General features: G+C 44.0%; 1 protein-coding gene across 1 annotated transcript in view; it reads left to right on the top strand.

Annotated features, from left to right (window-relative positions):
- Positions 1-12,155, top strand: part of RBM17 (RNA binding motif protein 17) — a 54,699-nt gene that overhangs the window by 25,350 nt on the left and 17,194 nt on the right. The window contains exon 2 of the mRNA XM_064369035.1: positions 8,867-9,007. Coding sequence (XP_064225105.1) covers positions 8,885-9,007 — 123 coding nt within the window. The 5' untranslated portion in view covers positions 8,867-8,884. The remainder of the gene's footprint in view (positions 1-8,866; positions 9,008-12,155) is intronic.

The following is a 12,155-nucleotide window of genomic DNA, read 5'->3' on the forward strand; positions in this document are numbered from 1 at the left end:
TCTTGGTGGTAGAAGAGGAAGCCTGCTGAGGAGAGCGTGCAGTGCGGTCCTCCCGCGGGCAGGGGGCAGTGCGGCAAGGCGCCCTCGGCGCAGGCGCAGAGGCCAAAGCAGGTCTAGGCGCAGGCGCAGGCGCAGGCGCGGGCGCTCTCCCGGCAGCCCGCGCTCTCTGACCCCGCGCCGCCGAGCCCCCTGAGGACTCAGCGGAGGGTGGGCGCCGCCAAGGGCTCCTGCCGCCGGCGGGTTTCCGCGGAGTGCCGCCCGGCTCCGCGCTGCCGCCGCCGCGGCCCATGGGCAGAGTCGGCCGGGCGGGCCGGGTAAGTCGCGCCCTGGCGGCCCCGGGGGGGCGGCCTGGCGGGACCCGAAACGGGAGCGCCTTCCCTGGAAGCGCTGGACGCGAGGCCGAGGCTTTAGGCCGCGTCGCGAGGGGTGGGCGCCGGGCCAGCGCAGGCCGAGCCTCCGCGGGTCTCAGTCCCCGCAGTGGGCCCTGGCCTCTCCGCGCGGTGGCGGCCCGGTACACTCCGCCCGCCGCCGCCTCCTCCGGCGACCCGGGCCCTGGCTTCTCCCTCTTCCCCTTCTCCTCCTGTCTGCCTCGGGCTCTTCGGCACTGAAGAGCGTTTCGCCTCCACTTCGTGCACCAGGTCCTGACGAAGTTGCCCGGTCCCTAGACCCGGAGCGTGTCCCCCAACCTGGCCCCGCACAGTTGCCTCTCTCCCGGGCTCAGAGAAAGGAGCCGATTCCTCCCCAGGTCTCAGAACTGGGAGTGCAGACGTTGGCGTTTCCCAGACACCGGAGCTCCCCGAGACGGGAAGGCAGCCCGGACCCCGGCGTCGCCTCGGATCGTGCCGTTTGAGCGGTGTTTGAGCGCGCACGTCCGACCCCAGGCAGTCCTTGAGCTTCACCTCCTGCCCAGAGGGTGGGAAATGATGAGAATGCAGGTGGAACGAGGTTCTGCCCTTGCTTGCAGGAGTTTGGGTTTTAGGAGAGCAGGCGTGGAAACCCAGGCTGGGTTTGGTGAAGGACGCAAGATCTTGAGAGAGGAGGTGATGCTTATGTTGAGTCTCGAAGGTACTTTGTTAGATGTGCGAGGTGGGAAGAAAGGCTCCTAGCGGAGGAAGTAAGGGCGAAAGTAGCAGAAGTGGAGCGCCGTAGTGCGTTCTGGAAACTGCAGGTGAGGCAGAGAGGAAGGTTTGGGGAGGGGGTGCTGTGTTTCGAGGAGTAGTCCGGTCAGAACATGGAGGTTTGGCGGCAAAGCAGCGCCGTTGAGGGTCCTTACTGCTAGAGAGCCAGGCATATGATTGGAAAATAGGATATTCTAGATCAGGGCAGGATGCGCATATACTCAAATAGACGGGTACATGAGCACTGGCTCCCCGCAAACAGATGGAGTTTTTAAAGGATGCAACTCAGTTTCCAGATTTTTAGTTGATAAAGGCTGCAGACATTTTGATCGTAATGACGGCTTTTAGGGATTATGGGGTAACAATTTATGAGCTAAACGAGAGGGCTTTATTTTTAGTTAGTTAAGCAAGGTGCTGCGTGCTGTCCAGTTTGTAACAGCAGGTGCGATCGTGGACCTCTGCGGAACCAAAGACAGCCTTTCTGGAGGCTCTTGTTGTGCACTCCCAAATGCAGCTTTATTTAAAGTGGATTTCTTTCTACCTGGTTTGGTTTAAATTACCTTCCCATTCTCCCCTGCATATGAATTTTTCAGACCTCCCCGCATCAGGGAGCAGATGATCCCAGGCTAATCATCTCTCAAGCCTTCCGTCATAGTCAGTAGTGAAGGATGTTCTGTTATGCTCCTAAATTACGGGTGACTCTATTGGATTGTGTTTGCAATTCTATCCGATGGCATTTTGGGAGTAGCAGAGTGTGAGAATGAATGGAAAGATTAAACTGACAAGGGCAGATGAAGGTATGGGGAAAATTTTTTTCAGTTCTTTAGAAAGTTATGGTAGATCTTATACATGAAGTAGATGCCTTTTTTGCCGTATTTTTTGTGGACAGCAAAGTGCACCACCCCTCCTGTTGCCCCTCCTGTTCCTTTCTGTGTGTATTTGCCATATTCTTTTTTTGTTTCTCCTGAGACGGAGTCTTACTCTATGGTCCAGGCTGGAGTGCAGCAGCGCAACTGGCTCACTGCAACCTCCACTTCCGGATTCAAATGATTCTCTGCCTCAGCCTCGAGTAGCTGGGATTACAGGCACTCGGCACCACGCCCGGCTAATTTTTGTGTTTTTAGTTGATACGGGGGTTCATATTGGCCAGGCTGGTCTCGAATCCTGACCTCCGGTGATCCTCCCGCCTTGGGCTCCCAAAGTGCTGGTATTACTGGCGTGAGCCACCGCGCCTAGTCTTACCATATTCCTTAGGCTTCAAAGAGGTATGCTTTGTTTTGTGATGCATGAATATCTATTTAGTAATAGAAATATTTCTTCCTAACAAGCCTGCTTCTTTAGGTGCTCAGAACTCAGACCTTGACTCATTACTGGTTGTGTGGTGGTGGTAGTTTTTCTCTCCTTAATTATGGCTTACAACTTAAATTTTATCGCACTTATCTTAAGTTATGTCCTCAAAAAGCAGATCTGCAGTGGCCAGGTGCTGTGGCTCACGCGTGTAATCCTAGCACTTCGGGAGGCCAAGGTGGGTGGATTACCTGAGGTCGGAAGTTTGAGACCAGCCTGACCAACGTGGAGAAACCCCAACTCTACTAAAAATACAAAATTAGCCAAGTGTGGTGGTACATGCCTCTAATCCCAGCTATTCGGGATTCTGAGGCAGGAAAAATGCTTGAACCCAGGAGGCGGTGGTTGCAATGAGCCAAGACTGCGACATCATACTCTACCCTGGGCAACAAGAGCAAAACTCCGTCTAAAAAAAAAAGCAGGTTGTGATTTAAGTAGGTGCACTAACATTTTCCATCCATTCACTAACATGTTTAGAAAATATTAATAGAGCCACTTGCAATGTTCAAGCATGGTGCTAAGCTAGAGATACAAAGCTGAAGATCAAAACACCCCTGCCCTTAGGGGGCTTACACTGCAGGAAGAGACAGCATGTAAAACAATAGACGGCATAACCCCTCGAAGTTGCTGTGACCTGAATGTGCTTAAGGAAACAAATTGGGGGGAGTTAGTTTTATGTGGGGTCAATAGTCACTAAAGGCTTCTAAGATGTGCTGTAAAGATAAGTAGGTGGGGTGCTTCCGAGAAGTCTCTTCCATGTTCTTTTTCCTGCTGGTTGCATGTTTTAAAAAAATGCTTTCCAGCTTGGGTGGAATCTTGAAAAGTCACCATTCTTCCTTCTGGCAGAACCATGTTTGTTATGTTTCTTAGGAAAAAATGTAGCGTATTCGAAACGTGGGTTGCTCAAACGGTAGTGTTGCCACAAAAAGGAAGGAAATAGCAAATACTTTAAAGTTATAAAAACCAGTGGTTTGTATTTACATTTGATCCTGGCTTCTTATGATATATCCAAATGTTAGGAAGTACAGCTTTTTGTTACCTGGCAGCAGACCTAATGAAATAAATGTGTTATGTTGTCTAAGTAATATGTCAGCATCCAATTAGGGGAAGTTTGGGTCTTGGCAGTTTTATTAATGCACTTGTTAATTTCAGTAGTTTCAGGGGGGAGAATATTGTATATTCATAAATGCTTACTATAGCTAAAATAAAGAATACACACTTCTTAAGGAATCGGTGAACTAAAACTAAATAAAATGATATAAAAGGAGGAAAGCAAGCAAATAATGAGAACGGAATTCCAGGGAAATTGCATGAATGGGTTGGGGGAGCCATATGGTTGAGTGTGGTTTCTTAGTCTAGATCCTGTCTTTTGTTTTGGGTGGTGAATTCACAGGTGCTTGCAGCCTTATAATAATTAAAAGCAGGTAATACCTGTGTGGATGGATGAGAGTGTGTTGTTACTATGATTAATCCTGTTCTGTGAACTTAAAGTTCAGTAAAAATGAGAAAAACAAAGAAACCTCTTTTGCATTTGCTATGATGCAGAGATTTGGTTTTATAAGCTCAGTGTTACAGAAAACTAGCAGATGCTGGTAAGATGACATCAGTTTCTAATATTTAAAGTGTTTTACAGGTTTGAGAAGAGAAATGAGGACCTTTAAATGAACATGAGATTTGCTGCCTAATGGTTTCTGAAGCTTTTGCAGAATGCAGCAAATCAACTGGAATTGTCAGTCAGCCATCTTAAATGACATGGAATCAGAGGAGATGTGTGTTTGATAAAACCTCATTAATTCAGTTTTGAATTTTTGCTAAATATTGAATCTATAGCTGGAAGAACTGTTGGCAGCTAAGATCCAGCACACTGCTAGATTTTTAACCTCAAAGTTTAGAGAACTCTTTCCATCAGAGTTGACTCTTCTAGGGAGGGTGAGGAGTGCTGCCCCCCTCACTGGGGGTTATCTCCTACCCTTACCCCCCAGTGCTGCCTCTTTGCCTATTTCTTTAAAAAAAAATTTTTTTTATTGTGGTAAAACATACAATTACCATTTTAACACATTTGTAAGTGTCCAGTTCTTTTTTTATTTTTATTTTTTGAGACAAGAGTCTTGCTCTGTCACCCAGGCTGGAGTGCAGTGGCATGAACTCGGCTCACTGCAACCTTTGCCTCCCAGGTTCAAGCAATTCTCCTGCCTCAGCCTCCCAAGTACTGGGAATATAGGCATGCACCACCACACCCAGATAGTTTTTGTATTTTTAGTAGAGATGCGGTTTCACCATGTTGGCCAGGCTAGTCTCAAACTCCTGACCTCAGGTGATCCACCTGCCTTGGCCTCCCAAAGTGCTGGTATTACAGGTGTGAGCCACCGTGCCTGGCTATAAGTGTCCAGTTCTGTGGCATAAAGTACACTCACATTGTGCAAGCTTACCATCATCCACCTCTAAATCTTTTGCCTGTTCTTTATAGGAACCTAGTGGAATCTGTGGACATTGTTTAGTTTCACTGCTGATTCATGTGGCTAAGTAGACTTACTTATTTATTTAGAGGTGAAACCTCACTCTGTCACTCAGGCTGAAGTACAGTGGCGCGATCTAGGCTCACTGCAACCTCTGCCTCCTGAGTTCAAGCTATTCTTGTGCCTCAGCCTCCTGAGTACTTGGGACTACAGGTGCATACCACCATGCACAGCTATTTTTTGTATTTTTCTGGAGATGATGTTTCACCATGTTGGCCAGGCTAGTCTCAGACTCTTCTGATTTCAAGTGATCCACCCGCCTCGGCCTCCCAAAGTGCTGGAATTACAGGCATGAGCCACCATGCCCGGCCCAGTATTAGTATTTTAGTAAAGCTTATTAAATGCCTACTCTATGACAGAAATTGTAGATGCAAAAATAAATGAATCTTTTCCCTTGAAGTTTAATGGGCATTTGGTTAACCCATTTCTCTCAACACTAATATATTCATAAACATTTTTGGTGAAGTTCTCAAGTTATAAAGAGAAATGGTTTATCCAAAATGCTTGGGGCCAGAAGGGTTTCAGATTTCGGATATTTTTAGATTTTAAAATGCCTGTATATACATAATGAGATATTTTGGGGATGTAACCCAAATCTAAACACAAAATTCATTTATGCTTCATTTATACTTTATACACATAGCCTGGATATACAATATATGCAGCACCACTTTTAATCATTTTGTGCATGCAAAAAGATTTAACTGCATTTTTGACTGTGGCCCATCACATGAGGTCAGGTGGTATTTTCTACTTTGGGGTCATGTTGTTGCTCAAAATGTTTTAGGTTTTGAAGGATTTAAGATTTTCATATTGGAGATAGTCTGTATTGAGAAAAGCAAATATCTAAAGTAGAGTTTGATTTGAGTTGCAAAGAAATTTTGATTGATCTCTGTGATTTTCCAGAAAGTGGCATTGTTTATTTCTCAGGATGTATTAGTATTCCCCTTCCATTTTAAGAATAAAGAAGGAGCAAAAGAACTCGTAGCTCAATACTCAATAGGCTGTGGTTTGGTGACCAATTGAATGAAGAGGGCTCAAAAGATTAAGTTAGATGAAAGGTACATGGTCATTTCTGAAGAAGTATTTTTGGGAGCCACAATGCTAAGCTGGACTCTCAGCATTGTTTTTCTTTGCTGTTGCTCTGTTGAGTTTTTTTTTTTACATTAAAATTTAAGGATATGTATCTAGATGTGAACAGTGAGTTTGAGTTCTGCGTAAGCTGGAAGAAAAGTGCACAAAAGCCTCAAAAGCTATTTGGTGCAGTGATCTTCCTTCAGGATAGTGATTGTTGGCCAGAAATTTCTAAAGAGAGAAATTGGGAGGGCTTTGCAAATGGAGTGTGAACTGCGGTTTGGCCTCGTTTCCTCTTTAGCTCTAGGTTGGACATTGATCTTAGTCTGGGGATAGAGCAGTGAACAAAACAAACTGGATCTAGGTTTTCCTGGAGTTCAGAGTGTATTAAACTAGGCTCTGAAGTGGACCCTGGGGCATTCCCTCCAAGAATTTGAGGACATGGTTATATTTCAGCCCTATCTTTGTTAAGGAATAGAGTTTGTTATTTTTTCTTGATTTGGCCTCAGTGCCCCAGGCCTATGTCACAGGGCATCCCCAAGTTCCTGAATCAAAGTAAAAGTACAGTTTGGCACTGAAGGCGACAATCAGGAGGCGAGTCTGTCAGCATCCCTTCATTCTTTTTTTTTTTTTTGAGACGGAATCTTGCTCTGTTGCCCAGACTGGAGTGCAGTGGCACAATCTTGGCTCACTGCAACCTCCGCCTCCCAGGTTCAGGTGATTCTCATGCCTCAGCCTCCCGAGTAGCTGGGATTACAGGTGCCCGCCACCATGTCCCGCTAATTTTTGTATTTTCAGTAGAGACAGGGTTTCACTATGTCGGGCAGGCTGATCTTGAACTCCTGACCTCAAGTGATCCGCCTGTCTATGCCTCCAAAAGTGCTGGGATTACAGGCATGAGTCACCGTGCCCAGCTTTCATTCTTATGTGATTCGTTTGAGCAGTTGGCCATCAAGCACCTTTGGAGAGTCCGCTTTCTCTGCTTCTCCACCGCCAGTGGGGGGTCGGAGGATGCCTATCATTTAAAAATCAAAATGGAGAGGTTTTAGTTAATCTGAGGGTTCATGTATGAGGAATGGAAGAAACTAAGAAGTGGTAACCAGTTTTGCAGGTTGCTGACTCCAGGCAGGGAGTTACTGTACTTAAGACCAGGGCAACTCTTCGAGGGAACAGAAGTTGGTGTGCACTCCATCCCCCACTCCATGCATTGTGGTACCAACATCAGCTACGGTGTTGGGGTGGCAGGGTTTTAGAATCCTGGTAAAAATGGGGGAGCTGAGAAGTAAGAGTATACCTTCAAGAGGAATGCTTGCCCTGAGTCAGACCTAAGGAGGGTATGTCTTAAGTATTTTCCTTCTCCTCTTCTGAGTCACAGAACATAGGCAAATTAGGCTTTTGGATAACACGGTTTCGGTGGGAAAATGCTTTATGGGCCCCCAGGAACTGACAGACTTTGGGAATGTGTCCGTAAATTGGGAACTACTGTGCTGAGCATTTACTTGCAACTTGTGGGTTTCTGTTTAAATTATGTTCTCTTTCTGTCTGTAAGATTGATTCCTTTATTATTATTATTATTATTATTATTATTATTGTTTTGAGATGGAGTTTCACTTTTGTTGCCCAGGCTTTAGTGCAATGGCATGATCTTGGCTCACTGCAACCTCCACCTCCTGGGTTCAAGCGATTTTCCTGCCTCAGCCTCCCAAATAGCTGGGATTACAGGCATGTGCCACCACACTCAGTTAATTTTGTATTTTTAGTACAGATGGGGTTTCACCATATTGGTCAGGTTGGTCTTGAACGCCTGACCTTAGGTGATCCTGAGGCCCACCTCGGCCTCCCAAAGTGCCGAGATTACAGGTGTGAGCCACCACACCCAGCCAGTTGATTTCTTATTTGAAGAAGTGAGTCATGTTGGTAGGTTTCACAATGTTGAGGTTTTTTAAAAAGTGGCAGTTGGGGTTCCTTGGCGAGGGCTCTGGAGTTGGCCTGGCTGGGTTGGAAGGGGCTTCCTGCTATGGCCTTGGGTGTATTCATTCCCTGAACCCCCATTTCTCCGGCTGTGCAGTGCTGGGCTTTCATGGGGCCTGCTGCCAATGCTGCATTGCATGTCATGCTTTGTGCCTGCTGACTGGGTTTTTGTTTTCACATGTTCCCCTGTTCTACACGGAAGCTGTGTGTTGCTCATTTACATGCAGATTGTTGATTGTCTCTTTGTAATCGCTATCATTAAAGATTATAAATTTCCACTTGGTGGGATATGAGGAAGTTGAGAGTATGTAAGATATGACCCATTTATCTTAAATACTCCCCCCCCCCCCGCCGATAATCGTAATTGACAAAATTATATGTAAGATCATTTCTGTCATTTTCTTTCTCTGGGAGTATGTTTAAATTTTTTCTTTATAAAAGGGTAGCTAATTTTGCTAAATCAACCTGATAATTGGTGTTTTTGTAAGGCTTCTACTTTTTGACACTGAGATGAATAGAATTTTTTTTTAAATTGGATACATGAAATTAATGTCTCAAATCTTGGATTTTTATTGTACCTCATTGTGTGTCCTAGCACTGAAGGATTTCATTCATGGATCACCTGACTGCATAGTCTTATAGATGGAAAAGTGAATTCTAGAGGTTATTTTAAAAATGATGCATGGTGTAGTTTCATGTATCAGGAAGAGCCAGCAGTCTTGGCCTCTGTTGCTGAAAGGTCCTGGACCTTTACCTCTAAAATTTCATGATAACCTATTTTAACATGAAAAGCCTTATTGAATTGTGCATTCTTTAATCCTCACCCCTTTTGCCTTTCAGCATTAAACTGAGGAAAAGATGTCCCTGTACGATGACCTAGGAGTGGAGACCAGTGACTCAAAAACAGAAGGCTGGTCCAAAAACTTCAAACTTCTGCAGTCTCAGCTTCAGGTGAAGAAGGCAGCTCTCACTCAGGCAAAGGTAAAGACAAGCCCAGTGCACGAGAGCAGAAGTCTCCAGAGCAGGTTCCTCATTAGGATGACAAGGAACTTGGTTTCAGCTTGCTCTTCTGCCTTTCTATTGGATAAATGGTGTTAAGCATTTATAGGGGGAGAGGAATGAGGAGTTTAAAGCCACTTTGCTGCTCCTGGTTCCTGGGAATAGGAACATTTCATGGGATAGGAATGAAGAAAAACAGTACTCTGAACTGTACCCTGAACCAGCAGTGATACTGCTTTTCAAACTTAAGTACTGGAGGTCTAAAATTGAGTGAGAACTTGTTGAAGGTGCTGATTTTGTAGCCATTCTCCTGATAGTCTGGTAAATTCTGGTTTAGGCTGGAGCCCAAGGAGTGGGCATTTTTAAGTAGCATTCCAACTGGTTTATTGGAGGTAGTCTGGAAGCAGCACTTTGGAAAGGAGGTCCACAGAATTTACCTAGGCTGCTGGGTGTGAATTTTTTTTTTTTTTTTTTTTTTTTGAGACGGAGTTTCACTCTTGTTACCCAGGCTGGAGTGCAATGGCACGATCTCGGCTCACCGCAACCTCCGCCTCCTAGGTTCAGGCAATTCTCCTGCCTCAGCCTCCTGAGTAGCTGGGATTACAGGCACGCACCACCATGCCCAGCTAATTTTTTGTATTTTTAGTGGAGACGGGGTTTCACCATGTTGACCAGGATGGTCTTGATCTCTTGACCTCGTGATCCACCCGCCTCGGCCTCCCAAAGTGCTGGGATTACAGGCGTGAGCCACCGCACCCGGCGGGTGTGAATTATTGAGGGTTGTGAAGGCCTCAGGCATATGTAGTCTGGATGCTAATTGCTTTTGTTTCTGTTGTGTACAGGTTGGGTATTGGTGATGTCCTTGAAATAACTCAACATGTAAAACAAAAACAAAGTTGTCGACTGGATATTTGCTATTAAAATGGAGGCATGAGAATAGTATTATGGTTTGCTTATGTTTTAGGGGTCTTTATGTTTTAGAGTATGCGTTTGTAATAGAGGCTATATCCCCCCAAACAGAGCAAATATCGGTCTTTTGGGGCATGAAAAAATCTTGCTCATATTGTGTACGGTGTATCTGTGGTGTGAAAATTTCATGTGTAAGGGAAAATGTATTAAAAGGCTCCTTGTCAGTGAGGCAATAATTGAAGTTGAGGAAGTACTTTAGAGATACATATTGAAATATTTACTGATAAAATGGTGTCATTTTGGGGATTTACTTAGAAACAATTCCATTCTGGGCAGGGGAGGGAGGGAAGAACAGAGCTACCCATGAGTTGATAATTGTTGAAACTGGGAAGTAGAGACTTAATTATTCATAATCTCTTTAATTTCATGTTTGAAATTTCCCGTAATGCAGTTTTTTTTAAGTTCTACTTAGTTTTGTTTTCCCTTTAGCACATAAGTAGATACATGGAAGTGCTTACATTTGATTGCTCAGTATTGTAGGAGAGGGTTTTTAGGATTAGGATACTCACAGGTAAAGCAAAACTGTCTTAAAATTTGTATTTCTTTTGTCAATTCTGTTGGTTAGGTTTTGTCTTTTTAAATTAATCATTACCAAATTTAAATTTTTTAGATGCCAGTATTTGTCTTTTTAAAACAAGCTTTCGTTGCAAATGAAGAGTAGGTTAGCAAAACAAATCTCGTTTTTCTCTTTAAGTTTTTAAAGTTAATTTATAAAATCTTTGTAGATTTCGTGTAACTTTTGCTTTGCAGAAAAGATGTAGGTATGAGCCACCGTGCCCGGCCTCATACAGATTTTTAAAACTTGAGGTAGTTTGTGAAGTTATTTCTACTAATTTTCTAACATCTTTTGAGATTGCTAGGTACAGTTAGTTTTGTGGGTTTTATTTAAAAAGGGAAGTGGAGATTGCATCGTTTCTCTTCGGTTGTTTAGTTACTCAGAATACTAGATTGACCTAGCCAAACCTGTAAAAGTATTTATTTGGTAGAGAAAACTTGAAGCTGTGGTTTCATTTGTATCTCCGTTTGAAAAAACACAAGAGTTGTTTCTTGGTGTCCACAAGGAATTGGTTCTAGGACCCCCCCTAGATACCAAAATCCATGCCCAAGTCCCTTATATAAAATGGTGTGTGTTTGCGCATAACCAACACACATCTTCCCATATTTTATGTCATTTCTGGATTGCTTGCAATACCTAACACAGTGTAAATGCTGTGTAAAAAGTTGTTATACTGTATTGGGTTTTTTATTTGTATTTTTTGTTGCATTGTTATTTTATTTTCTTCTGAATATTTTCAGTCTGGAGTTGGTTGTGGAACCTGTAGATACAGAGGACCAACTCTATATTGAATAGAAAAAAATAATAATGGAAAACATGTGATTCTGGTTGGGCATGATGGCTTGCACCTGTAATCCCAGCACTTTGGGAGGCCCAGGAGAGTGGATCACCTGAGGTCAGGAGTTTGAAACCAGCCTGACCAACATGGTGAACCCTTTCTCTAATAAAAGTACAAAACTTAGCTGGGTGTGGTGGCGTGTGCCTGTAATCCAGGTACTCTGGAGGAGGAGACAGGAGAATTGCTTGAACTTGGGAGGCGGAGGTTGCAGTGAGCCAAAATCGTACCACTGCACTCCAGCCTGGGCAACAGAGCAAGACTCCGTCTCAAAAAAGAAAAAGAAAAAGAAATGTGATTCTAATAAAGCCCCCTTCCATTCTTCAAAGTTTGGTATTTACTTTGTGAGTTGTTAATTGGATTAAATTTTGTTTGCTTAAATTTATAAGCATTGTTGTATTCAAGAGAGATGAAGGCTTATTTTGTGCCTTTTGTAGTGGTAATGAAAATTTATAACACTTTAAATTGCAAGAGGAAAAAACCTTTCTAATCAAAAGATCTAATGTTTACCACCATACCCCTGTGATCAACCTTAGCACTGCTGATAGACATCTTCAGCAGTGTGTCTGCTGTGTGGTGCAGGATGGTGCACACTGCCTCACCTGGGAAGTGTTCTTGCATAAAAGCTTTACCCTGAATTCGATCAAGCCTTTAACCTCCAAGTTTCAGGAATTTCAAGGCATGGAGGGACAAGCTAAACTAGATAACTGGGTAGTTATTAGACAGATTGAGAACAAACAGCATTTTACAAGATCATATCAGAGGGAAAA

Source organism: Aotus nancymaae, unplaced genomic scaffold (assembly GCF_030222135.1).
Source record: "Aotus nancymaae isolate 86718 unplaced genomic scaffold, 86718_ANA_hifiasm-v0.15.2.pri h1tg000083l, whole genome shotgun sequence".
In the NCBI taxonomy this organism is placed as follows: Eukaryota; Metazoa; Chordata; class Mammalia; order Primates; family Aotidae; genus Aotus; species Aotus nancymaae.